The sequence below is a fragment of the Python bivittatus genome, unplaced genomic scaffold (genome assembly GCF_059951505.1).
Source record: "Python bivittatus isolate LINGU-HERP-01145 unplaced genomic scaffold, Pbiv_v1 ctg000220_np1212, whole genome shotgun sequence".
Classification (NCBI taxonomy): Eukaryota; Metazoa; Chordata; class Lepidosauria; order Squamata; family Pythonidae; genus Python; species Python bivittatus.
The window spans coordinates 21,608,706-21,633,185 of NW_028277048.1; the positions used below are offsets into that span (position 1 = coordinate 21,608,706).

A 24,480-nucleotide genomic window follows, 5' to 3' on the forward strand; every position below is an offset into this window, starting at 1 on the left:
TTTTAAATATAAAGTAGTGCTTTTTAATCTTCATGACATAGTTGCTCAGTAAGATCCAAAAAACAAACTAGAAACTACTTGAGAAATTAGATTTCCGTGTATTATAATATAAATTAGAAACAATATAGTCCTGCATTTCTCAGAATATGCAGAGTTCCCCACTTGGAACTTCTGAATGAGCCAACACAGTACTTGTTGGCTCCAAAACGTATCAAAATGCTTTAAAAAAAGAAAAATATGTTTAGAAACAAAGACGAGATCTTTTCAAGTATGCATTTATTTAAATATTTAATATGGTATTTCTATGCAGACTTTTTTTTTAAATTCACAGATTATTGCAGAACCTAGATGGCATAGATTTATGAGTGAGGACATGAGCACAGGGATGAACCATAAGGCTCATATTAAGCTATTTGTTCCAGCACACTAGTTCAAGAGAAAGGGGACCTGTGGCCATCCAAATTTTGCTGAAGGAGCTATAGCTCAGCAACATCTGGAAGACCACAAGTTCTCAGCACATAGGAATTGCAGTTTAGGTTGAATGCCAATTCATCTGGATTTCCAGTTAAGCTACCATGACCTGAATGTCTTCCTTTCAGCAGCTTCCAGACTCACCATGAGCAAAATGGAAGAAAGCAAGAGGACCCTAGGTAACTTTTTATTCCAGTGGTTTGGTACAGCAAGGCCGAACTAGTATCTTGGGAGTACTGTGTATCATTGATGAGTACCACGTGTATGGCTGTGGGCATCACAAAACCTTATAATTAATATAACAGGCTTCAAAGGAATTGTGTCCAAATCATCCAGTGGGTGTATCCATTGCAGAAAAGGCTTCATGCCACAATCCATTTTCTCCCAGAAGGTTCACACAGAAAATTTGGTATGCATATAGGTCACAGCAATAAAACAGAATGTGTTCTGTAGTATCTGTACTCCATCCAATTCTTAGAGGCCTGTATGAGAAATCCTTTCAGTTGATTCTGATATGATACAAACCAATAAGAGCTGGCTTGATTGGCAGCTCTCAGCTCATACGGGAATATATCTACCTTTTTATGCGGTTCCTTGAAATTCAGGTAAAACTTCTGGTCTCGAAAAGGTAGCAAAGCATATATTCTTAGGTAAATACAGGAATATGTATTTTAAGAGAAATGTATTGAAATATAAGAAATATAGTAGAATTTTCTTCTGCATTTTTGAAGAAACTGATTTAATTTTCAGTGAAACTGTTTATTCAAATTTTCTAATGCATAGAAAAATGCATATGCCTACACTGATCTGTGCATTAGGGAAACTGCATGTAAATTAGCTTCTGTTAAATGAAACTATGCATTTTTTTAATTTGCAGGCTGATGCAGAAATAGGAAGAAACAGATTTAAGATTCAATATATGCAAGAGAACTGACTATTGAGAGATTTAAATAACTAATACTAGCAAAAATGGATCAGCAGTAGACTGACTGAACTAATTCCTAGTTTAAATATGGATTTTAATGCAAATTTTCAGGTACATTGAAAATAGAGATTAATGAACAAATGTGGTGAATTAATTTACAGGTGAGCTCACATAAAAGAATGATTCAAAGTAAAAATAGACTGAGCCATTTCCTGATTCATCCTCAAGAAAAGTATTATTATTTGCGTACGTGTTTGGTTTTATTCTATTTTTCCTGTATTTTTAAATTGTTGTTATTGTATTTTAATTAATATTTATTGTGGTTTTATTGTGAACCGCCCAGAGTCGCTTTTTCATGAGATGAGCGGTATCGACATTTGAAATACAAATAAATAAATAAATAACTCTTAGCTATTGTTTTGCATATGGCCTTTAGCTTTACTTGTACAGTCCCTGCACCAAAGAGTATCAGACATATCATATTTACTTGAAAGGAAGACAATCCTGAATTTAAGATAATCCTTAAAAAAAAAAAGAAAAAAGTAAGTAGGATTAGACCAAAAGAAATTTAAACATATACAAAAGTCCTCTGCAGTGCCCAGTTTCAAACGAGGATTGCCAGCTTCAACTGAAACAGCTGCTATATACTTTTATACAGTGATACTTTTGTATATGTTTGTGCATATATGCATGTATGTGTGCACATACTGGCTAGAGGTCACGCTGCAAAAAAGGGCAGGTCCAAGATGAAGAAGAAGAAGAGGAAGAAGGAGGGAGGCTGGAGAGGTGGTGAGGGGAGAAAAATGGGATGGAAACAAGGGGGATAAGGAAGGAAAGAAAATAACAGAGAAAGAGAACAGAAGGCCCATCAGGTACTTGGACTATCTACAGCAAGTACAAATCTACAGTAGGTGTGTTTTAGTAATTTTGAAATCTTACTGAATTCAGTCTGTAGGCTGCTACTGGGCTGGGAATGAATCAGTTTAGTGGAGCGATGGAAACAGGCTAGGGTTAGGGTTCAAATTCTTGGAGTATTGGAGAAAGAACTCCCTGTCCCCCCGCCCCCTCAACACACACACAGATACACACTTCCATTTGCAATAAGAAAACACTTTGACAGAGGCATTTGTGCTGGGTTGTAAGGAAATGCAAACCTATGCATGATTACACAGTTGCAAATCCCATTGAGATCAATAGCTTTTCCAAATAAATATGCTCAGGATTATAAGACCTGTTCGGTCACTGTGAAATCCATCGAGGGAGATGAAAGCTATTCAAAAGGGAGTAGGATGACTGTATACCAGCCCTACCCACCCCTCCTGTTACCCTCCACAAGGAAGATGAAATAAAAAGAGAATGAACGGGAAGCAGGTGTCACCTTTGTTACACCTTTTTCTGCGTCTGTTCCAGCCACCTGCTTGTATCATTGGCACCTAGGTGCCTCCATTCTCCCACTCATCCTCTTGCTTTTAACTGTCTTGATTATAAGACAATCCTCCCACTTCAGAGATAAGTCAAAGTCTCTTCTGTTAACCTCCTCTTCTCATCTTAATTGGCCTTCAACAACTTTATGAAGCACACACTTAGCCTACTTGGATGTCAAGGATTCCCTTTTGTCCCAACACAGAAGGTTTCTTAAGTCTCCTCAGCCACAGTCACAACTCCACCTCCAAGTTGAGGTTGGCAATTGATCCCCCGTCTACACAGATTCTCCCCTACCTACCACCCTGTAAATCTATTATTCCTTGCTTTAAAACTCCCCTTTAAGATGTCTGAAAGAACAAAGCCTTTCCTTCTGAAGAATCTATGTAATTCTCACCCTGTCTACTGTGTAAAACCATGTTCTTAGCACCACCACATCCCAAAACGTAAGAGTGGCATTCATTAGGGAAACACCGCTTCAGCTAGGACCTTCCTAACCTTCATTTTAACTCTGCAGACATGGATTTCCTCCATGTTCTTGCTATGTCATGTTCCTGCATTTCTTAGTGAAGTTTCGGGGGCAGACCTGTATGTTGGAACTAGTTTCCCTCTGAATTCTACAATAGATTGCAAGCTTAGCAAGAAAGCATAAGAACACAGCTCTTTCCCTTCCCTGCGTGTTCCCTCCCTTCACCCCCCTCCTTTTATAGATATTTCTCCCTAGGGTTCCCTCCTCCCCTCCCCTCCACCCCCAGTTGAGGCTTTAGGATTAGAAATAACTCCTCGTGGGAGGAAACCCCCCTCAGCAAGGCAATTTGGGAGATGAAAAGCGTGGGGGAAGAAATAACACCCCCCCTTTCTGATTTTTTGCTGTGCTTTATCCTACTACATGCTTTATCAGCATTTGGCATGAGGCTGTTTCTCACATGGTGCTGTAACATCTGATTCAATGCCAGGGAAATTTTCCTGGTTTTCCTACCAGCTTTCATTCAATTTGATGAGAGAATTTGCTTTTGAAAGTCTTCCTAAGAAAAGGATTTTGGAAAACTTCTCATGGGTAAAACAGGTGCTCTTGCGTTTATATTATTACAAGGTGACCAAGAGGTCTGTGTTGATATCCAGCCTTTCACTGTACCATCGTTATGCTGGGGGTCTGTAGTCTTCCTGGCTTCCTCCACTCCTATTAAATCCCAAGGGAGCACATCATGACTATCTTTCTGAAAGGAATACTACTGTCACCCTCCCTTGAGAACCTACAGGACAATTTCTCACTCTCCTGGAGAAAATCTGAAAAATCATTTACCCAATGTCTCTGCCCACCAGTTTGGAAGGGAATTTGAAAGATTCAACTGTGCCCAGCTTTTATCTGATTTGTCCTCTCAGGCTATTTGGGGAAGAGCATTTGTTCCTACTCTCTGAAATGAGAAATTGCTTTAATTGGGAAAAGTTATCTGTTATCAGTTTACCATTTTAAAACCATGTCTGGTTTTCTCATAATTTACACTAAATTCTTTTTTTTTTTTTTCTTGGTTGGAGCTGTTGCTTTACTCAGGCCCGGTCTGTCATATGAGAAAAAGCACTTTCGGGTATGAAATAGTGCCTCATACCTGTTAAACAATGACAGGACTCTCTTATACTTGTAGTATTGCCCATCAATGAGACACCAGCAAGTGAGGTGAACAGTAAATGAGCTGGTCAGTTGAAATCATTTGGCAAGAAAAAAGTGTTGTAAAGCAAATCTTCCTGTCTTCAGATATGGATCCTCAATGTTTGAGTTCTTGATGGAGAAAAATATCATTTTAGCTATAGTGAGAGCCCACAGGCAAAAAGAAAGACGACACCAGCAAGAAGCAAGTATCACAATGCAGTTTATTGGCAATTCCAAGCATGAAGTTGTGGAGAACAACAGACAGGGCAGGAAAGCCAAACCGTTGCTATTTTATTTACAATAAGCATTTGGGGGCACTTACAAAACAAGCCATACAAAGCATTATGCATTTTTAAAATGTTCTTCATCAATTTGAAAATGTATTTAAACAGGTAAAAATCATCACCTTGCAAAGGGGTCCACCAAAACAGTACCACAATGATTTTTCAGTGGTGGATGAAGTCAAATTCTATGCTTCTTCCAGGCACAGAACATCAAAAAGCATCTCTTAAAAAGATGTCTGACCTAGTTTACTAATTCCCTATTAAACGATGTGCTGTTTTGACTGTGCGTATTCTTCAGGGTGTTAGAAGTGGCCTGCCTACCATTATAATTGAATCAAAGCGCAGGAGTTCTTTTTTTTCTCTTGGGAAAGAATTTGGGGTCATATTGCTTCAACCAGCCCACCCATTAAATGGCCCTTTCCATTCTCAAATGCCATCTTAATAGAAGGATTCCATACTTCCAAATGCTCTGGAAGACCAAAAATATACCAAACAACAGAAAGAGAACAATGGGGCTTAAGTGGAAAAAGTACAGGCCCTGATGGTGCAGTCCAGTTGTGGTTACACCTTCCTCCTGCTTTCAGTGGGATTTAAGAGGATGTCATTATATAGCATTCATTTGGTGGTTAAAGCTTAGAAGAAAAACAGCAGAATAAGGATTCCCTGAAATGTGAAAGTGGAAGCGAAACTATGACTAAAAAATGAATGTCTATGCTGGAAACAAAGTAATTTTAGCATTTAAAAACAGCTGAAACAAAAGATCAGCATTTTCCCCATCCTGTTGATTTCAAATGTGGGATGGGAATTGAGTACTTACGTCTCCCACTGAAATCAGCAGGGTGTTAAAATGCTTTATGTGTAGTCCTAAAGGTTTGTGCTATAACAATGGTATTTAAGGGGTTTTTTTTTCCTTTTAAAAAATTATTCTGAGAAGTTTTGTACTTGGCTTTTTGTTTGTTTGCTTTTGACTAAAATTAGCCTTTACCAGATTCCTTTTCAGATTTAAAACTTGATTGCCAATTCCTATCACAAATTGTCATCATCATCCTTTAGTTCTTTGAAGCAGACTGTGGGAGGAAACAAACACTCCTGTTCGATGTGGGGGAACTTTGATTCATTCAGACTGTTGGCAAGGTGGTACTTCTTTACTGAAGTCAGAATTATAATAACAGAGAAAGGAAAATCAGGGATACCTTGACAGCCACAAATCATATTGGTTGGGAAAGATACTTGTAGCACTGAAACTGCCTGGTGAAGGGGTGACATGAACCATTTCTCATGAATAGCCAACACCTGCTCAGATGTGTTCATTCAGGAGGCAAGGGACAATGTCTGTCCTTATTAAACTTCTCAGAAAAAATGGAAGAATGACTAGCTTGGGGACTTGTGCCGCTGCTGGCAGTTAGAAGTAAGGGCTTTTTTAGAACCAGTTGGACATGTGTGTCTTTATCTGACCACTTTTCTGCTGGATGATGAGGTTGTGGTTGAGACATATTTCATACTCGAGGAGCCTCCTCCACCTCCAATGCCCATTCCCCCACCATAGCTTCCAGTACTGTAACCACTCCCGCCAGTAGTAACCCCACTGCTCATACCATAACTACCACCACTGCCACCTCCCATTGTCAGGCTCAGGCTGCCTCCAGCACCACTGCTTCCCACTCCTCCACCGCCCCCCAGACCAAATCCTCCACTGCTCACTCGAGCACCACCTCCACCACCTCCGATGCCGTAACCGCCTCCACTGATGGTAGATGAGCTGCTGATCACCGCTGCAAGAAAAACACAGGTATGTTACTGGGCTATGTTCCAGCCTTTGGCCGTAGCCAATAAGAAGGCATGGGTGGGGACCACAAGGGCATATCCAATTCTTGGGGACTACAAGGGCATATCCAGGTCATTCTCTTGGTAGCAGTACAGTGTCTTCTTCTAGGATACTGATTTCCCCACGATAGTCCACAGCCCTGAAATTCTCGGATGGTCTCCCATCCACGTTCTAACTAGGTGCAACCCTGCTTAGTTTTTTAAGGTTAGCCAAGTTGGCACTATTGCCAAACTGCTCGCTCCAAGCAGTTTGAAAAAAATTCCATCTAGTGTGGGGCACCATTCAAAATTAAATCAAGGGTTATCTCCTATAATGAGTATAGATATACTCCTATAATGAGTATAGCCTTGGAGGATAAACGGAAGATCTACTACCAAGACAACAATCAGATAAACAAGACTTGAGCCCAGGCTAGGAAAGTGGTTTATGAAAATACCTCAGATAGTTCCCCCACCCCCACCCCAACTTTAATTCACATGAAGATAAAAGAGGGAGAAAGGGAAGCATATTCAGACTTGCAAGATTCTGCTACTATAGCTGTTCTAATAAAAGTAGCTTTAGGTCTGCACGGTGTCTGTTTCTTAGTCTGGTCTACCTTATAAGGCTGCCATCTCCATTCCTTCTGATATTTAACAAATATAATGTCTTTGTTTCAGCCTGAACTGACCTCAACTTAGTCTCATTTTTTCTCCAATTTATGATTTTTTATCGAATTTATTATTTTCACCAATAGGGTAGATACCCACACCCACAGTAGTAACATTTCTTATTTGAACCTCTTGTCATAGTGACAGAGATTTCTTTTCTTCCAAGATTTCTAAATTGTTCAATATTATTATTAAACAATAAAGTCTGTGCAAACAAATGCATTATCATGGGCCTTCAAAGATAATTAACATAAATGAAATACTTACACATGCTCACAGGGGTAGTGAGTTCTCCAGACATCCTATAACCAAGAAAGAGGAAACAGTGTGTATAAGTCAGCTAGATTCGTCACTGTAGCTCAAGCCTATAAGACCCTGTCCTTGCAAATAAAGATCTGGGGAGAAAGTATCAAGTGGAAACCAGAAAACATCTTGTCACCTTAAATTCTCTGTAGGATGGGTGACAAAATAAAGGAAAACAAACTTTGTCCCTACTTCCTTCCATCTTTGTAAAGGATGGGAGTTTGGGTAGGGGGACATTGATGTATTTAGGTGAGAGATGTAAGTTGCTCCTGGAAAAACCCCTCTAGAAATTACTCTTCTTAGCAGCTGATCACCATGAACCACATTTCCTCAGTCTAGTTCTCTCCTGAGACCACAACTCCCTTGATCATGCTGGTTGGGCACTGAAGTCAAAAACATCAGAAGTCTGCCAGGCTGAAGAAGATGACTTTAGACACAGGATTTGTTGAACAGAGCAAATATATAACTAGGAAATGGCCTTCTTTAAGGAAGCGAGACCTGAAGTATAAGGAAATACCTATGGAAGGTAAGCTCATTGAGGAGCTGGGTCTGCTGCATTTATTCTTTCCTGCTTTGGGCTCTTATCCCAAAACTGCCTTAAACAGTTTGCCACTCCTGGAGACTCCAACAATTGATATACTTTCTTCACCTACTGACTCCTGCTACCTCTTTAAGTATTTTTCAACCAGCATGACCCTCCCATTTATGCTGGTCTATGACCGTAATAAAGATTTGATTTGATTGACCCTCCCATCTTTTGTTATTCAACAGACCGAATATAACTAAGCCATGTGAAGCTTGACCATGGACTATTGAAAAGAAGAACCCACATCCAACTAATCACATTATGGATTAGTACCACGAGTGAACAAAGTTGCAGAATCATACTCTTCTTTTACAGTGCATAAAACAGAGATTCGGCATATACCATTAGAGATAGGGGAGTTCAAAAGAATGTCCAGGATTGGATGTGCTACAAGTAGAGAGGAGACCTTTCATTTACAATCTAATTCTGAGAAGTTACTGCAGAAAAGTCACTGGCCTTAGACTGAATGGAAAAAAGAAAAGTAGATTGGACTAGATGGGCTTGGCCTCTTTGGTATAATTGGCTCCTATCTCTGCCAGCCCAAGGTAGCTTACAGCTACTCTGCCTTTCCTTCCTGAATATTAAACAAATTAAAAGAAAAAGAAAAAAAAATTCCTGGGGCAACTTGTGAGGATTACACAATAGAGCCTGCATCCCCTTGTAAAGTATCATGCAAGAGGCAGGGCAGCTGTGTAATAGTAATACACCATCTGAAACACACCCCTGAGCTTGGAGGGGTCACATGAAGGATTAGGATTTGGGAGGGAACCGAAACAGGCTGCCCAGTAGTCTTGCAGCGGCTCACCCTCCCTTATCCTGGCCTCAGGGGATCCTGCCCTCCAAACCTGAGAAGAACAAGTTCCTATCGGTGCTTGCCAACTGCAGATTTCACATCTCCAACATACTGGGAAGGAGGAAGAGAAGGATGCGCATCTCATGCTGGCAGGACCTGCGTTTCAGCACTGAAGGAGCTGGCTGCCTGAAAATGGTTGGACCCACTCTGCGGCTCTGCCGGGAACCCACAAGAAAGCATTTTGTAACAACTGGTTGTGACCGTGTTGCAACACAGGTGGTGCAACCTCCCTGTCAGCTTCCCTCACCTTCTCATAGGTGCAAAACCAGTCTTCAGCATCCAGTTACCCTTTCACTCTCAGAAACAGCTGCTCTAGTGTAACTGTCTTAAGAGTGCCCTCCTGAGGCCAGAGTGCTCATCTACTCTGCAGAAAAACATTGTGAGGGAAAACAACCCTGACCCTTCTTGCCCTTCAGGCTTATCTAGATTGCAAGAGGAGTCCACCTTAGCATCTGCTGTTCTTCAGGGTCAGAAGTTAACCTGAGGCATGTGAACAAATGATGCTAAATATATCTGTGTGCCTTTGGATGTAATCAGATTATCCCTTTTTTACGCCTGTGTAACTACTGGCAACTACTTCACCTCAAGAATATAACATATGTAGTTCAAGGGCTAGCGCAGCATTGTCCTTTCCCAATTTGCTGAATCAGACAGTGGCCTAGAGGAAGGCTCAGAAACACACCATGCCAGCACACAGAGCCTGGTGACAATACGTGTTCTGCATACAGATCCATTTCATAGTCATTCTTTCTTCCAGTCTGTAACTCAGTAATTTTAGACCCTGGGCTACTTTAGCTGGTACAGGTAAGTAACGCTAAACCATGGTCTTCATTATCTAAAAGTACTCCCTGCCTCTTCCTCCATCAGATGACCATGCTCTATGCTCCGCTATTTCAGACTGGCTGTTTGAGGGGCAGCTGTGCTGTACAACACTTTGAGCCCTGAATTCCACTCTTGGCTGCACCAGGGTTGATTTATGGTTTCCAGAACTACCTGCAGCTATATCTTATGGACATAGAAAAGGACAGTGAGGTTTGGCATCAACACTGGCCAGCCCCCCTTCAGTAGCTGACAGGGTTCTGGTGCTTGGAGTGGGCTTACAACTAATGCCTACCCCTGGGCTTCTTATTCAACAAAATTCAAGCTAGTGCTCCAACCAAGACTAAGTAGCAGAATCCAGTCGTCATTTAAATTCCCAGAATGCCATGGAATCACACTGTCTCAGAGGGATAAAGAAAATGAACAGCTTATCTGCCCTGGCATTGCTGGGAGCACTTTGGCACAGTCAGCTAAGCTCACTAAAGCACACCAAGAAAAGAGGTGGCCACAAGAGGTCACTTTGCCCAGTTGCCTTTCAGCAAGTCCTTCAACCAGTAGTTTGTATCATGCTTCAAAGCACTGTTAAGAGAAGAACTGGAGGACCAAACGAAAAGTAGGAGCTCTTGATACCTAAAACACAGCTTTTCCTCGTGTGGTTAATAGAAGCTAATTTCCTTTCAGAGAAGTCAAAGCTTTTAAACTCCATCTTTCTCCCACTGTCTTGCCTTATGGTCTCAACTGGGAAAGAGATGAGGTGCAGTTGCTGTCTTTCTTTTGAAAGGACAAGAGAACTCCCACCTCACATCTTTTTTTTTTTTTTGGTCTAAAAAGACATAAATGATGGGCTTCAAGCCTTGCCCAGATGTCTTGGCCCTGCCTTGCAAAATCTTGGTACAGCACAAGTTATGTAGGTGCCTTCTACCATTTCTTGCTACCTTCCTCCTCCCCCCCCCCAAAAGTCCATTGATTTGAGTGAGCTGGGAAAGGGATTAGTAAAGCCATAGCTGAACTTCTAAGGAGGGACAGGATAGCTGTATTCTCCTCCTCCACCACCATAATCACTGGGTTGAAGACAAGGCAACTCTTGGCCTGGCAGCTTAGGATAGCTTTCTTAGGCCAACTCCCATCAGCCCTAAGAAATTAAAATATTTGAAGTCCAACCCATCTGAAAGGCACTAGGTTGTGGGAGACTGAGCTATGGTATGAAGTGAGGCAACTAACTTGGAAGGAAATCTGTCAAACACAAGGGGAGTTACTTTAGGGTAAATACACAACGGATTGGATTGCAAATTGATGAAATCTTAAAATGTAAAGACACTGCAGAGAGAACCAGATTTAATTTCAGGCACGCATCTTATGCAGAATACAGGCCTAAAGCATATTTACTTTGTTCATAAAACATGAAGAAACGCTTGACTAAGGATTGCTTCTATATCTGTGCAGTATTTTCTCTTCTCACAACCAGTTAAAATATTGGGGATGAAGGATAACTTTATGTCCGTCTCCTAGTCAGCAACCAGTTCTTACTATGATTAATGTCTAAGCAGTATTATGATATGTGTAATAACTGCAATTAGTTCCAGATCAAGTAGAAAACATTCTTAAAAGCCCACCCTAGAAGCATTCTCAGCTAATAAGAATGCAAATTATGGATGTGTGGAAATGTTTTCTCCTATACTGATGAGGTTGAACAGCATGTAGCACTTCCTAAATATGCAAACTGAGCATTCAGACATTTCAACATTATTGGAAATATGCCATACAAATGTTAATGTCTGCATATATATAAATAAAAAGCAAGTAACAAAGGAATGGCTGCCTAATTCTCTTGCACAATTAACACATGGTGGATTGTGCCACATTCTAAACTTGCTATTGACTGCTTGAAAATCACTTTTATCTGCTGGCTGAATACACCATAACATATACTGTCCATGAATACTATCTGCACAAGAAGTTGGCTTTTGGGATAAAGCTAGACATCATGTTTAGGGAGAGGACCTATTTAGGGGCAGAAAGAGAAAAATTATTTTGATCAAAATATCTCCTGTCGCTTTTTATTGACAAGATTCTTGTTGCTCCCATTGAAAATTTTGGTTATTGCTGAGTTTGGGGAAAATCTCACCTGCATAATGTCCTCTCCAATACAACCATGGAGCCCTGTGGAACTTTATCCTATGCCCTGAATTATTCTATGCAGAAAAGGGCTGTTTATTGCTGCTGCGAAAGGAAACTGAAAGAGAGCGAAAGAGGACGGAGGGCAAACTGCTCAGAAGTAAATGAGCTAAGGATCAGGACACCCAGAGGCAGGATGGTTGAAGAAAGACAGCATTCTAAAAAGAATGAACCAGAGGCCATTTTCCCTGATCAGGCATCTGCTAGATATACCATTTGTGTCCGGTTGGAAATTCTGGGAATTTCCTAAGAAAACAATCAGTGCAGGAAGCCTGCAGAGAAGTGAGGACATATGAAAGGAGGATCAACAAAAAAATAAGCAGGCTCCAAACATAGGAAAAGATTTGTATTATAGGCTGGAAAAAGGATGGTGGACAAGCAGGATATTTTACTGGTAAAGATCTCTAAAGATAGTTGGGTGCACAGGCTGTATTTCATACACAGTTTCCGAAAAGAAAGATATCTATTTCAGAAAATGAAAGATATCTATTTGCATATTCCTTTGTTTAAGATTGGATACAAATCCACACATAAGAGTCATGCATACCTAAACAGGCATGTTTCACTCAAATACGTGATAGGAAAGCGAAACAACACAAGATGGTACCCACCTGCATTCTTCGCCTTCTAGCAGGGTGCGGTATGTAGCAATCTCAATATCCAGAGCCAATTTGACATTCATCAGCTCCTGATAATCCCGCAGGAGACGTGCCAGCTCATCCTTCCCATTCTGCAGAGCTTGTTGCAGGTCAGTGAGTTTCACTCTGGCATCTTTCAGGGCCATCTCCCCACGCTGTTCAGCATCAGCAATTGCTCCCTGGATATTGGTAATCTGGATATATTCATATATTAATTAGGTTCTGATTTCATGATATGCGTATGTCATAGTATGCATTACTGTATGAAGTATTAAATACAGATGTCTCAAGAATCCATTGACTAAGAATCAGCACTTTCCTACATTTCTGCTACAGCAGCAGGCAGTTAAGTGTTTACAAGGGAACGGTAATGATCCCAGGATCATGTTATCGTACAATGGCTTTTATTTGGATCTCAGATCCCAAACAATTAGATGGTAGCAATTAACTGTCCCAGTTACTCTTTAAATCCGTACTGCAACAAGGACATGGATAAAAGAATGGGTTATGAAACTGATAGGGTGGACAGATTCTACAGGAATCACATGTCGTTCAGTGGACAAGCTAAAAATCCAGTGAAAAGTCAAGTTGACTGGTCAAATTCAGTTTCGGCAAAGTGAACTTCAACAAAAGCGAGATGTAACTCAAGGGATCCCTCTGTGAATTGTAATGTTTTCTCTCCTTCACTATCGCTTTCCATCAGTAAATCTGTTCTTCAGCAAACCAGTTCAAACTGATTGCCACCTTCTGTTCCCAGGCAATTTCCAGCTATGAGACTTACAGGGCAAGATTTATTTATGTTTAATAATAACATGAAAATGTGCCTTGTTTTAGGTTAGATAGTTAAATGGTTTGATGTGCCAAATGCCGATAAAGTCTTTCAAAGTCCTCTTTTACCAGTACATCTTCCTGGCCTAGGGCTTAATTCAAATTCTCAACCAGTACATTTTTTCTAAAAATCTTGAGAAAATACAATACAATATCATAACAAAAACAGATCTTGCATCTTGAATCATTCACTGCATTTAGGAAAATGGGTGCAGGGGTTTTGATTCTGGATGTTTTCTGAGCTTTTGTCAGCATATCCCACAAAAGGTAAAGCATACAAAATCAGGAAATTATCAAATGCAATATCTTCCTGCAAATGAGAGACTGAACCAAGGAATCAGGCAGCTAGTTCTATATTCCAAGTTATATAATATATTCAACTTTGAGTAATGCTTCATTCAAATTATAGCCTTTCTGGAGCTAGTGAGTCCATTTATAGGCATTTTGTAGGAGCCTATAAAATAGAAGCCAGCGGAGATGAACTAACACTGGCATAATAGGGTCACAAGACCCAGTTTCAGATTAAAGAGCATTTTTAGGAGCAGACTCATGTAAAAAAAGTATGCAGCAATTTAAATGTGAGGTTACCAGGTGTAGATTAATGAAGTGAAGCTATTTTTATCCAGGCAGAGCAGCAGCTGGCACACAGTCAAAGACGGTAATGCATGACTGACAGGTAAGCCTGAGAATCAAAGAATACCCCCACGTAATAGTTCTTACAATATATCTGAGACCTGCTGAAGTTCTGCTATAGGAAAAGAAATAGTTAGCAGCTTAGAATATTTTTCTGCACACTCTGTCTCAATCCAATAGGCCTGAGTTATAAACAGTTACAGGAAAAATAATATCCTGAATTTTCTGGCAGTGATCATTTAACCAAGAAGCCATCCAACATGAATGCATATGTTTGACCACTTTTCCACAGAAATACATCCTGTTAAGATTCAGTGGGAGAGTGCTCCCTAGCATACATGGATAGAATTGCAAAATGAAGTATTCAAAATATGAAAGCTGAGAGCTGAAGAACCTGTAACAAAGATAGAAAAAGAGACAAACCCATGCAGGCAAGATTATTACTGTATTCAAATGCCTGCTTACCTGTTTCTTCACACCATCAATTTCTGCTCTTAGTCTCTGGATAATCCGATTCAGTTCCACAATCTCATTCTTGGTGTTTTTCAGGTCATCCCCATGACCAACAGCTGTGCTCTGAAGTTCCAGAAACTGTAACACCGAAATAGATGTCATAGTCATGAACTGGCAGGAAGCAGTACCAGCTTCAGGAGTTGGGCAAGAGGCCTTGGGTATGGGGTGACCTCAGTGTGTCACCTTCCCTTGGAAAAGGCAAATGAAGAATTTGCCAACCTTGCCACCCCTAACCTCTAGACCTAAATCTGATTCAAAACAGAAACAGGGATCCAAATTTTTGCTTCTCATTAAGAAGCAAAAAAAAAAAAAAGTTTCCAAGATTATGGTTTATGTATCAGATCAATGGCATTGCAGTTTGTGTTTCAGCAGAGGCTCTGCAGGCACTGAAATGTTGTGGTTAAAATGGTAGTTACAGAACTTGTCGTTGCATTATTTCTCATCAGACTCCAGACTGCAAACCCCATCATGTCCAGCCAGCATGGCTTCTCAAACATCATGCCTAGGATTTTTCTGTTCTTCCCAATAGTCCAAAAGGTAGTCCTTGTTACCACCCCATTATAAAGGAACCTATGACATGAGGCAGATGCCATGCACTCAGGTTCAATTCACCTAAAGGAAAAAGAAGACCCCGTTGGAAGTGTAAACCCAGGAAACCTCTCCGTGGTTTGAATGCCAGCCCTCTCACTTCAGGCTTTCCTACTGGCTAAGAAGAACATTGGTTCCAGATTAAGAGGATAAGCTTATCTTAACTGCACCAGCACCAATGAGAAACTTATACAAAGCCTTACCTTGCTTTGGTACCATGCTTCTGCCTCAGCCCGGCTCCTGTTAGCAATGTCTTCATACTGTGCTTTCACTTCAGCAATGATACTGTTGAGGTCTAGATCTCGGTTGTTGTCCATTTGCAAGACAACATTGGTGTCAGTAATCTGTCCTTGGATTTGAGCCAATTCCTTTATGGAAAAACAAGATGCTATTATCCATCTGTCCGTCCATCTATCCACCAGTCCATCAAGATATTTCCCATTGTCTGCCCACCACACCTTTGCTTAACAATTGAATCATACAAAAAAAGTTCTGTGGGAGTCAACTCAAAATAAAGATTATGCCTCATTATGGCAAAGAAGGAAGCTGCCACCAGGCTGTCTAGCCAGTATTGTCACCACTGACCATAGCATCTCCTTGAGGCTGTAGATGGGAGTATTTCCAGTCCTATCTAGAAAAGTAGTATTTCAGCCTGGAACTTGTGTGTGCATAGTATGTGCTGTACTATTAAGCCATAGCCATTCCCTGTTAAAGAACATGGGCCAATTACTGGGGCCAGGGTAAGCCACATAATGAGAGCCAACTGATTTGGGCAAAATCAAAATCCACATGACCTCTAGATGGAACCAAAATGTAGAGTTTTTGCCTTTTTGCTGCTATCTGCTGGTCATTCAGGATTTTGCAGCCTAGATATGGTCTGTCTGGATTCACTTGGAAGATCCTCTAGAGAAAATCTCACAAGAGACTTCGCAAAGTTCAGCAGGATAAGACTAGCGCCTTCAGGAAATGTTCTATCAATTTATGTGAATTGTGCCTCTCAGAGGAGGCCTCTATTTCTGGGCAAGAACAGTGACTCTTGAATGGACAGTTACAGTTCAATATATTGCACAGTTTCCTTTGATTAAAAAAGAAAACTAAAACAAAACAAAACAAACAAACCACCAGACCAGAATACTGCTGCATAACAAAGAGAGCAAAGAGGATAGGGTTTTTACTAATTGCACATTCTTAGCACTGACATGGGCCAGTAACATCATGGATGCCAACCAAGTGCAGCTTACATTCATCCATCTCACATTCATGTCTTTTCATGACATGCTTTTCTGTAGCTTCTTTTGGAATCTGGTAAGGCACTTCTAAAATTATAAATTAAATCTGGAGTATAGACTGCATTTTGGGCCATTTTTAATTAAAAACCAAGCAAGCCAATCCTCACAAATGAATTCTGACACCATTTCTTCTCTTGGGCCCACAGGGCAACCAGTAATTTCAGTCAGTCTCCAGGTGAGGACGAGATTAAGAAAACTGACTTAAAACTGACTCTAGGTGCCACAACCTAGAAGTTTATTCCAGAAAACCCTGTAAGTCTTAATTTTTCATTGGATATAGGCTTTCATTATCAGATCTTTTTCATACTGTAGTTTCATTCTAGTCTAGTTTTATTTTTCATTTCAAACAAAGTTTAACTTAAAGAAACCTGGGCAACCTTTTTAGACATTTCCCAAGCTTTCACAGTAGCAGAGAACATGGCCAGTGCTATAACGACATGACCAGAATGGGAGGAAGTGGATTTTTTAACCTGAGGATGAAAACAGGTGGTATAAGAGAATGTGGTATGACCATTCCAACTGACCACCTCATGCCTAGGAACACATTATTAAAAATATTCTGATTTAAAGCATCACTTAAAAAGTACACTTTTAAAAAAGACAGCACTTTCTCTATCACTGTTTCTAATACTGGTAGGCCTCATGTATATCAAATTGCTTACTGTTCCAAGGAGACATTACTTAATTAGAGGACCTGACTCTGATTTCCTCTTTCTCCTTTGTAGTTCAGTGATATCTCTGATTTGTGTGTCAGTCAACACCCCTTTAAACCTATTCAAAACTTACTAACTAAAGAAGTAATATGCGGCAATACTGCAGTTACGTTTGTAGATTACACTATGCCAGCACTAAAGAAATTACATTACAGTTTACTGCAAAATATTGACCCAGCCAATTGTGGCTTAATCACAAACCTGGGCTAGCAAAATCACACCGCAGCATGATGTGTGAATCCAGTCAAGAACTCCTAAGCTTGTGCAGTGAATACTGAGCGCCCCCCCCCCGAAAAAAACATGGCTTTGATTTAACTCCCCAGGAAATATTTAAAGTAGAACATGGCAGTTCATAGGATTGTCAATAAATCACAGTTGCTGTATTTACCAAGCAAGATCATTCCATTTCTTCCCAAAATGCAGTGTGATTTCTAGCCCTGATGGACTTTTCATTGCTTTGAATTATATGACAAGAACATTCAACACTTACGGCCTCATAGAGGGCTTTCAGGAAGTTGATCTCATCTGACAGCCTATCAGACTTTGCTTGCAGCTCAACTTTATGCATGAATGAACCATCAACATCCTGAAAGAATGCAACACATAACAAAATTACATAAAAGCAGTTCAAGGATTCCTAGACAGCTGCTTCATACCAAGTTGGACATTTATTTAGCCCATAGAGCATACTCCAACTGGCAGCATTTCTTCAGAGTGTCACATGGAGGCTTCTAGCCCTTTATTTTTAATTAACAACCTGGGCTTGAACTTAATGCCTTTTTACATCATAGAAAGGGGTTGGGGACAGGAGTCCTCCAAATGTTTTACACCACAGAAAAGGGGTGGAGAAATTGAGGTCCTTCAAATGTGGCTGAATTACAACATCCAGCAGCTCCAGCCAATATAGCTAATGGTAAACAATACTGGGAATTGTAGTTTATCATATATGGAAGACTACAGAGTGTTTAGTCCTGTTCTACATGCTGCAAAGTTCTGTATGATGCATATTTCTATTTATAACTGTCCCTTTTAATTCAGCATCTTGCTCTGAATATGCCTCCAGAAGCTCACTGCCTAGTAAATTGATACGAGCTCAATATTATATGTCAAAAGATAATGAGTAAGTGCTTTTTTACAGTGATGTAAAATCTAGAGCATCTTTTTTGGTTGTTGCTTTATCAGTAATCGGTTCAAATTTAAAAGTGTAATCAACCTTGTCCTTCCAATGAAAAGGCCGTGCAAAGTATTTTGATAATTATCATACAATCCTGATCCAGTTTCTTGCTTTAGCACAGTAAAAAGGGAGTGGGTTTGCAGATATTGTTGGGCTCCGATGCCCATCAACCAAAGCGAAGGATCAGAAATTGTAGGAGCTGTGGTGCAGCAATAGCTGAAATGCTGTATGTTTCTCAGCCAAGCTAAGAAACGTATGGTACTTTGAACCAAGGTGTTTTTTTTCCTTATGTGTAAACATCTCCCAAATACTAATTTTTTTTTTCCTAACTTAATTTTTTTTGTTTTAGGACAGTCACCTTTTTGATACCAACAAAGTCATTTTCAGCAGCAGTGCGCTTGTTAATTTCATCTTCATATCTGTGAAGAGAAGGAACTTGTTTAGATTTTCAGTCCTCTTCAAAGAAAAAGCCAGACAGAGAAGATGACATATAAAAGAATGCCAATCAATGGCTTACAATGGCCTTGACAAGACTGTCATAGAAGCTCCTCTTCTAGGAAACAAATTGTCTACATCAGTTCTAAATTAATCTGCAGCACAGCAGCAGTGTAAAAGGAAAGAAGAAAACTCTTACCCATTTTACAAAACTATCTGAGTCAAGCCATCTGCAAGGAATATCAAGTATGAATTGTAAATATCACTCCTAATTGCCATACAGAGAGGACATTTCACTGAATTCACCAGCATCCATTTTATATCACATGCTTGAGAAACCTGGGTTTCAATACTTCCTCTCCTCTAAAACAGTGTCTGCCTTAAGTTCTCACACCATTAAGTTGACCACTGGAGCCTGGCCAGCATTTCTGTGTGTGCAGGCTTGTCATCTTTCTTCCATCATTGCTGTCCATGGCAGCTCATTACAAGTGTTGGACAGCAATTTTTAAATAAACAGTTACTTATTACTTATTTATACCACTTCAGTCACAGTTGATTCTAAGCTGTTTGACTGTCTAAGAATATACGTAAAAATAACCGATAATCTAAAAACTATACTGAAGCAATTATAGTACAGAAATTATCACAATACAATCCAGTCAGCATCCATCAACATTAATTCATGGCATTGCAATCTAACTGATGTGGTCTCCTAGGCCTTGCACAATAGCTGAGATTTCACAAGCTTCTGAAAAACCATAAAGGAAGGGGCTATTCTTGCTTCATATGTACTTCTGTAATACATCAAGGCTGTGCAGCGCTCCCAATTCAAAGGTCTCAATAATCCTGCTGCAACTTCGTCAGTCAATTACATCTTTGACTGGGATGGCACAACATGAGCTCTGTAATACTACTGTACAGTTATAATGGTTACATATGTATAAAAATAGTACTGTAGAAAAATTCTTTTTTTTTCATTTTCCTATCTTTTCTTGTCTTTTTCTTTATCTTTATGTTATCGGATTAGTCTTAAATTTTGTTTTGCTTGAACTATATTTATGCCCTTAAAATTTTTGTGGTACTTGTAAAAAAAGCAATAAATTTTATTTTTAAGAACAGCCCTATAACATATGCATATAGAATAAGCACTTATACCATGAATATATATCTTGTCTATGCTCTGTGTGTGTGTGTATAGTACTTTTTACACAGAGAGAGAGAGGGGTTTCACCAGTCTTCAGTGTGCACCAATACTCTTAATTTAATCTGAAACAACATCTGAACGCTATTCATTTAAATAGCAGCCTCCTAAAATAAAATTAAATGAGGAGATGAGTAACTTTGTCAGATAAATCACAATTGAAAGTCTTGGTAGGCATGTAGATAGTTTGGTTGCACTACACAAAGTTGTAGTGCAAATGTTTGTTATTAACATTCTTCTCATTGGCTGTTCCATATATATTATTATAGTTAATGACTATTCCATATACATGCTTTTTAAAAATATCATGCCAGTTCCATTTCATTTTATTGTAACTGTCTCCTCAGCGTATCTGATTTAATTGTTGTTAGAAGATTTTATGATCCTTATTTTATGTGCCAAGAGGCATTTTTATGATCCTGTAACTGCTTGCTTTAATGTCCTCATTTCTTTGATAAACCAAAAACGTCTCCACCCTAAACCACAAGCTAGAGTTCATGCCAAGATGCCACAGCTGGGCACAGTTACAAGGAAGAGAGGTAGGATGGGCTGCTGCAGCTTCCTCAGAGCTGCATCTCAGACTGCTTCTTCCTGATCCACAAGAATATTTCACTCTATTACGGTGGTTCTCAAAGTGTGGTCTGGGGCTCCATGGGGGTCCCTGAGACCCTTTCAGGAGGTCTGCAAAATCAAATAAATAAACAGTTTAACATTTCTCAGCTTTAGTGTCTAATGCAGTACATATCAATAGATGTAGTCCACATAAGCCAAAGCTCTTTGGGGTCCTCAATCATTTTTAAGAATGTAAAGGGCTCCTGAGACCAAAATGTTAGAGAATCACTGCTCTACTAAACTCTTCTTGCAGATACCAGACAAAGAACGTGGTTAGGGAGCTCCTAATATGTTTATTTTCTGCTTGCTTTGGTTTTGCATTTTGTGTTTATTTTTATAAGGGAAAGCCTTACATCTTTTATTCCCTACATACACCCTTGCAGACTGAACAGTACAGCTCTTGCCATCCTCCTGACCTCTCCCAACCTGCTGTTTTTGCTAAGTAGGCCTCGGAATCTCACTTACTTCCTTCGGAAGTCTTCTACAAGGTCCTGCACATTTCTTAGCTCTCCATCCAACCTCCCTCGATCGCCCATTAAGGAGTCCAGTTGCCTCCTAAGGGTGCTGATGTAAATCTCAAAGAGGGATTCAACGTTGACCTTTGGGGCTGTGCTGCCATGTTGCTGCAGAAGGTTCCATTTTGTTTCTAGCACTTTATTTTGCTGCTCGAGAAACCGTACCTGAAATCCATAGAGAGAGACAAAGTAATGCTTTCAGAAGCACCTTTAAACTGGAATCTACATCTTGTTATATAATGAGGACTAGCAGCATTCAAATCAAAGGATGGCACTCACAGTGCCACCTGTGTGGCAAGACAACCAATAGGCCACCCAAATTCTTAACAGGGCTACCAGATCTAGGCTCAAAAATCTGAGCAACCAGGAGACAGCAGCGAAGATTCAGAATTTTCTACCTTTCTTTTCTGCCATCTAGTAGTCATCCAGATGTTGCAGCTCAGGTCTTATAGCCCTATCCTTAAATCATGCATACCCCCCAAAAATATATTACATTGCTAGGTTGTAGATAGATTGCTTCTGCGCTTGTTTGTTCTTTGCTGACTCCTACCTGTGTCCTTCAGGAAAATTAGATTACAGCACCCGTCACCCCAACCAGTAATCCAGTATTCTGGAAAATACAGAGCTGGGCAAAGTTGCTTTGAATTACTATGTCACCTTTTGTAAAAATGTTTGGCACAAATAGTGCTGCTAGCTGACCAGGGAAAAAAATGGTACTAGCAAATTGCTATAAACAGTTGTTTCCTTTCTATCAATATATGAGAAATTGGCCACCCAAAAATGAAGGTATAGATCGTACTTTATGTTCTGAATCTAGAACCACCTGTACCATTTTCATGACAGTCTAAACACTATACGAATGGCTGCAGTGCGAGGAGGATTGCCAAGTAACTATAGAAAAAAATGGAAGTTATATAACAAAATTCTTGTTATATTTAGCACCAACTTAATGTGCAGAATTGCCCTTTTCCCAGCATGAATATTACCTACTGACATCTCACATCAAAGTTCTCGTAGGGCAGTTGAAAAGCTGCGTATTTCAGTTTTACAAAATCAGCATCAAGTGTAAAAGTCTTGCAAAAGTATAATTAGTGTACTGCCCCTGTCTTGGAGTGATTTGCATCTCGTCAACTGAGATGGAGAGTAAACAGCAGCAGCACCATGCTACTACAATCATATCCGTGAACAGGGACCTAATTTCTGTGCAGAGGACTATAATTCTTGTTTCAAAAGGCCTTCTGACTATTGCTAAGACTGGCTACATTATTTTAAGAGTTGCAGGCCCTAAGATATCTTCAAGCTTGAGTCAAAAATCTGTGCAGGAGAACTTGTATACAAATTTGCAAAAAGATACTTGGAATGAAACCCAGCAACTGCCGCTTGAGGATACGGTAGACAATAAAACAAGCAGTTCTGTATTATAAATTTAAACTGATTTTGTGGCCAACCCCTCTTCCTGTGGAACTCTGGGAGTTGTAGTCTTGTGTAAGATACGTGAGATAAGTGTACTGTGGGAATTTTGCCGCTGAATCTCTGAACAGCTTCCTGGAGCATTCTGTGAACAGTGTTCTGTGGGAATCCTGGATTCATTGCCCCAGCCTTGGTTGCAGGAACTGGGGTTCAGAATCTTGAAAATGTTTTGCAGAAGGGCTCCTGAGTCGCAAGATTCAAAACCTGTGCACCCAGCTCACACTGTTTCGCAGCTCAAGGGGTTCAGATTAGTATTGAGATGTGCAATTATAACTCTTAAATAGTCTATATAATAATATTATAATAAATAAATTCTAAGAAAAAGAAACCCCCAAACCAGAAAGTCTTGGCTCTGTCCAGTTTGCATTATTACCCAAACTCTGCAGGTCTTGGACATCCATACAACATTAAGTACAGTCTCCTGGATGTCAAAACATTGCTTAACCCCTTCTGTCTTTTCAAAAACTAAATGCTTGGTTTGGAAGAATCATATCTGACCTTGTTTTCATCCAGGATGCACTTGGATGGTTCACTTATCCATTCCTCTCTTGCAGTCTCATTCACAGACTTTCCCTTTGAGACTACCTGCAAAGAACTTGATGATTGACTTAACTGACTCACCTTGTCAATGAATGATGCAAACTTGTTGTTGAGGGTCTTGATCTGTTCCCTTTCATGTTCCCGCACTTTTTGAATCTCAGGATCAATCTCTAAGTGCAGTGGTGACAGGAGGTTGGGATTGACGGTCACTTTCTGGATGCCCCCTGGAGGAACCATGGGACCCATTCTTCCTCCACCACTGTAGCCTCCCACTCCTAAAGCTAAACCATAACCTCCAGCTCCAGCTCCAGCTCCATATCCAGCTCCATATCCAGCTCCATATCCAGCTCCGGCTCCATATCCATATCCATATCCACCACCACCACCACCACCAAATCCACTGCCACCACCAAGTCCTACACCACTCCAGAAGCTTCCTCCAATGCCACCATGGCCAATTCCATGAGAGATTCGTTTGCTACTCCCCAGACTGTAGAGACTTCTACTACCAAAGCCCCCACCCAATCCTGTGCTTCCCCTCACACCTCGGGATAATGAAACTGAGCTGAAACTAGCTTTTGTCCCACCAGGAATGATAGCAGTGGAAGACGTATATCCCCGGGAAGTCCTAATCCCTCCGCCAGATCTAGAACTGAATTGCCTACTCATTGTGTCTAATTCAAAGAGTGCAGAAGACAGTTGAGCAAACGTTGTGCTACAGAGAAGGAAGAAAGAAACAAAGAGAGAGAAGGACAGCAGACCCCTCTCTGAGGTGCAAATTTGGTCTCCCCTCTCTATATATACATCTATACGTGGAGATGGGCTTGGCTGGAATTAGGTAATTAATTAAGAATAAGATCGTTACTGGGCTGGGTTATATCTGGCAGCAACAAAAATCCCTCCAACTATTCTTAAAGGTTCCTTTGAAGTGAAGCGCTGCCTTAAAATTGCTTGGCTTGCAGGCTAAAATGCTTAAATGGCACAAAACCCATGTAAGCTAACAAATTAATTTTCCCACCACTGCCTCTACACATAAACCAAAACATAATTAACAAAGCTGACAACAATGATTTTTTTAGTTCTTAAAAAAAAAAAATTGCTTTAATTGTGGATTATTATTATTCAGTGCCATACTTCAAAGCTATATAGAGGTTCCCCCCTCCCCCTGCCACCATTGGTTTAAACTCTAAAATCTATAGCATGGTAGAGATATTGCAGATGGATCATTGCTTCCCTGAGGTAATTTTGATGCAATTCTCTTGCTTTCTCCTCAAGACAAGTATGGAAGAGCTCTCATCATTTCTTGGAACAGGAACAGTTACAGTTCTTTTTCTAGCCCTAGGCCAATCTCACCCAACTGCTTTAGGCAACAA

The 24,480-nt window shown here is 40.2% G+C and overlaps 1 protein-coding gene across 2 annotated transcripts; it reads right to left on the reverse strand.

Annotated features, from left to right (window-relative positions):
- Positions 1-6,196: 6,196 nt before the first annotated feature.
- LOC103051061 (keratin, type II cytoskeletal 6A-like) lies at positions 6,197-23,776 on the reverse strand. Of its 2 annotated transcripts, XM_088138530.1 has the most exons (10): positions 23,491-23,776; positions 23,189-23,454; positions 21,048-21,262; positions 18,693-18,753; positions 17,651-17,746; positions 15,362-15,526; positions 14,523-14,648; positions 12,570-12,790; positions 7,490-7,524; positions 6,197-6,522 (listed from the first exon to the last, which is right to left on the reverse strand). In XM_088138530.1, the coding sequence occupies exons 1-10, from the start codon at positions 23,774-23,776 to the stop codon at positions 6,197-6,199; spliced, it is 1,797 nt and encodes a 598-aa protein (XP_087994656.1). The 2 variants fall into 2 exon arrangements, with proteins under 2 accessions (XP_087994656.1, XP_007441333.1); XM_007441271.3 differs by having other exon boundaries at positions 23,189-23,776.
- Positions 23,777-24,480: the final 704 nt, after the last annotated feature.

Coding starts and splice junctions, on each gene's coding strand:
- LOC103051061 (XM_007441271.3), bottom strand. CDS start 23,776: ATGAGTAGGCAATTCAGTTCTAGATCTGGCGGAGGGATTAGGACTTCC. Junction 12,791..14,522: donor TTGATGGTGTGAAGAAACAG/GTAAGCAGGCAT, acceptor GAATATATCCAG/ATTACCAATATCCAGGGAGC. Junction 6,523..7,489: donor CACTACCCCTGTGAGCATGT/GTAAGTATTTCA, acceptor TTTTTCTTGCAG/CGGTGATCAGCAGCTCATCT.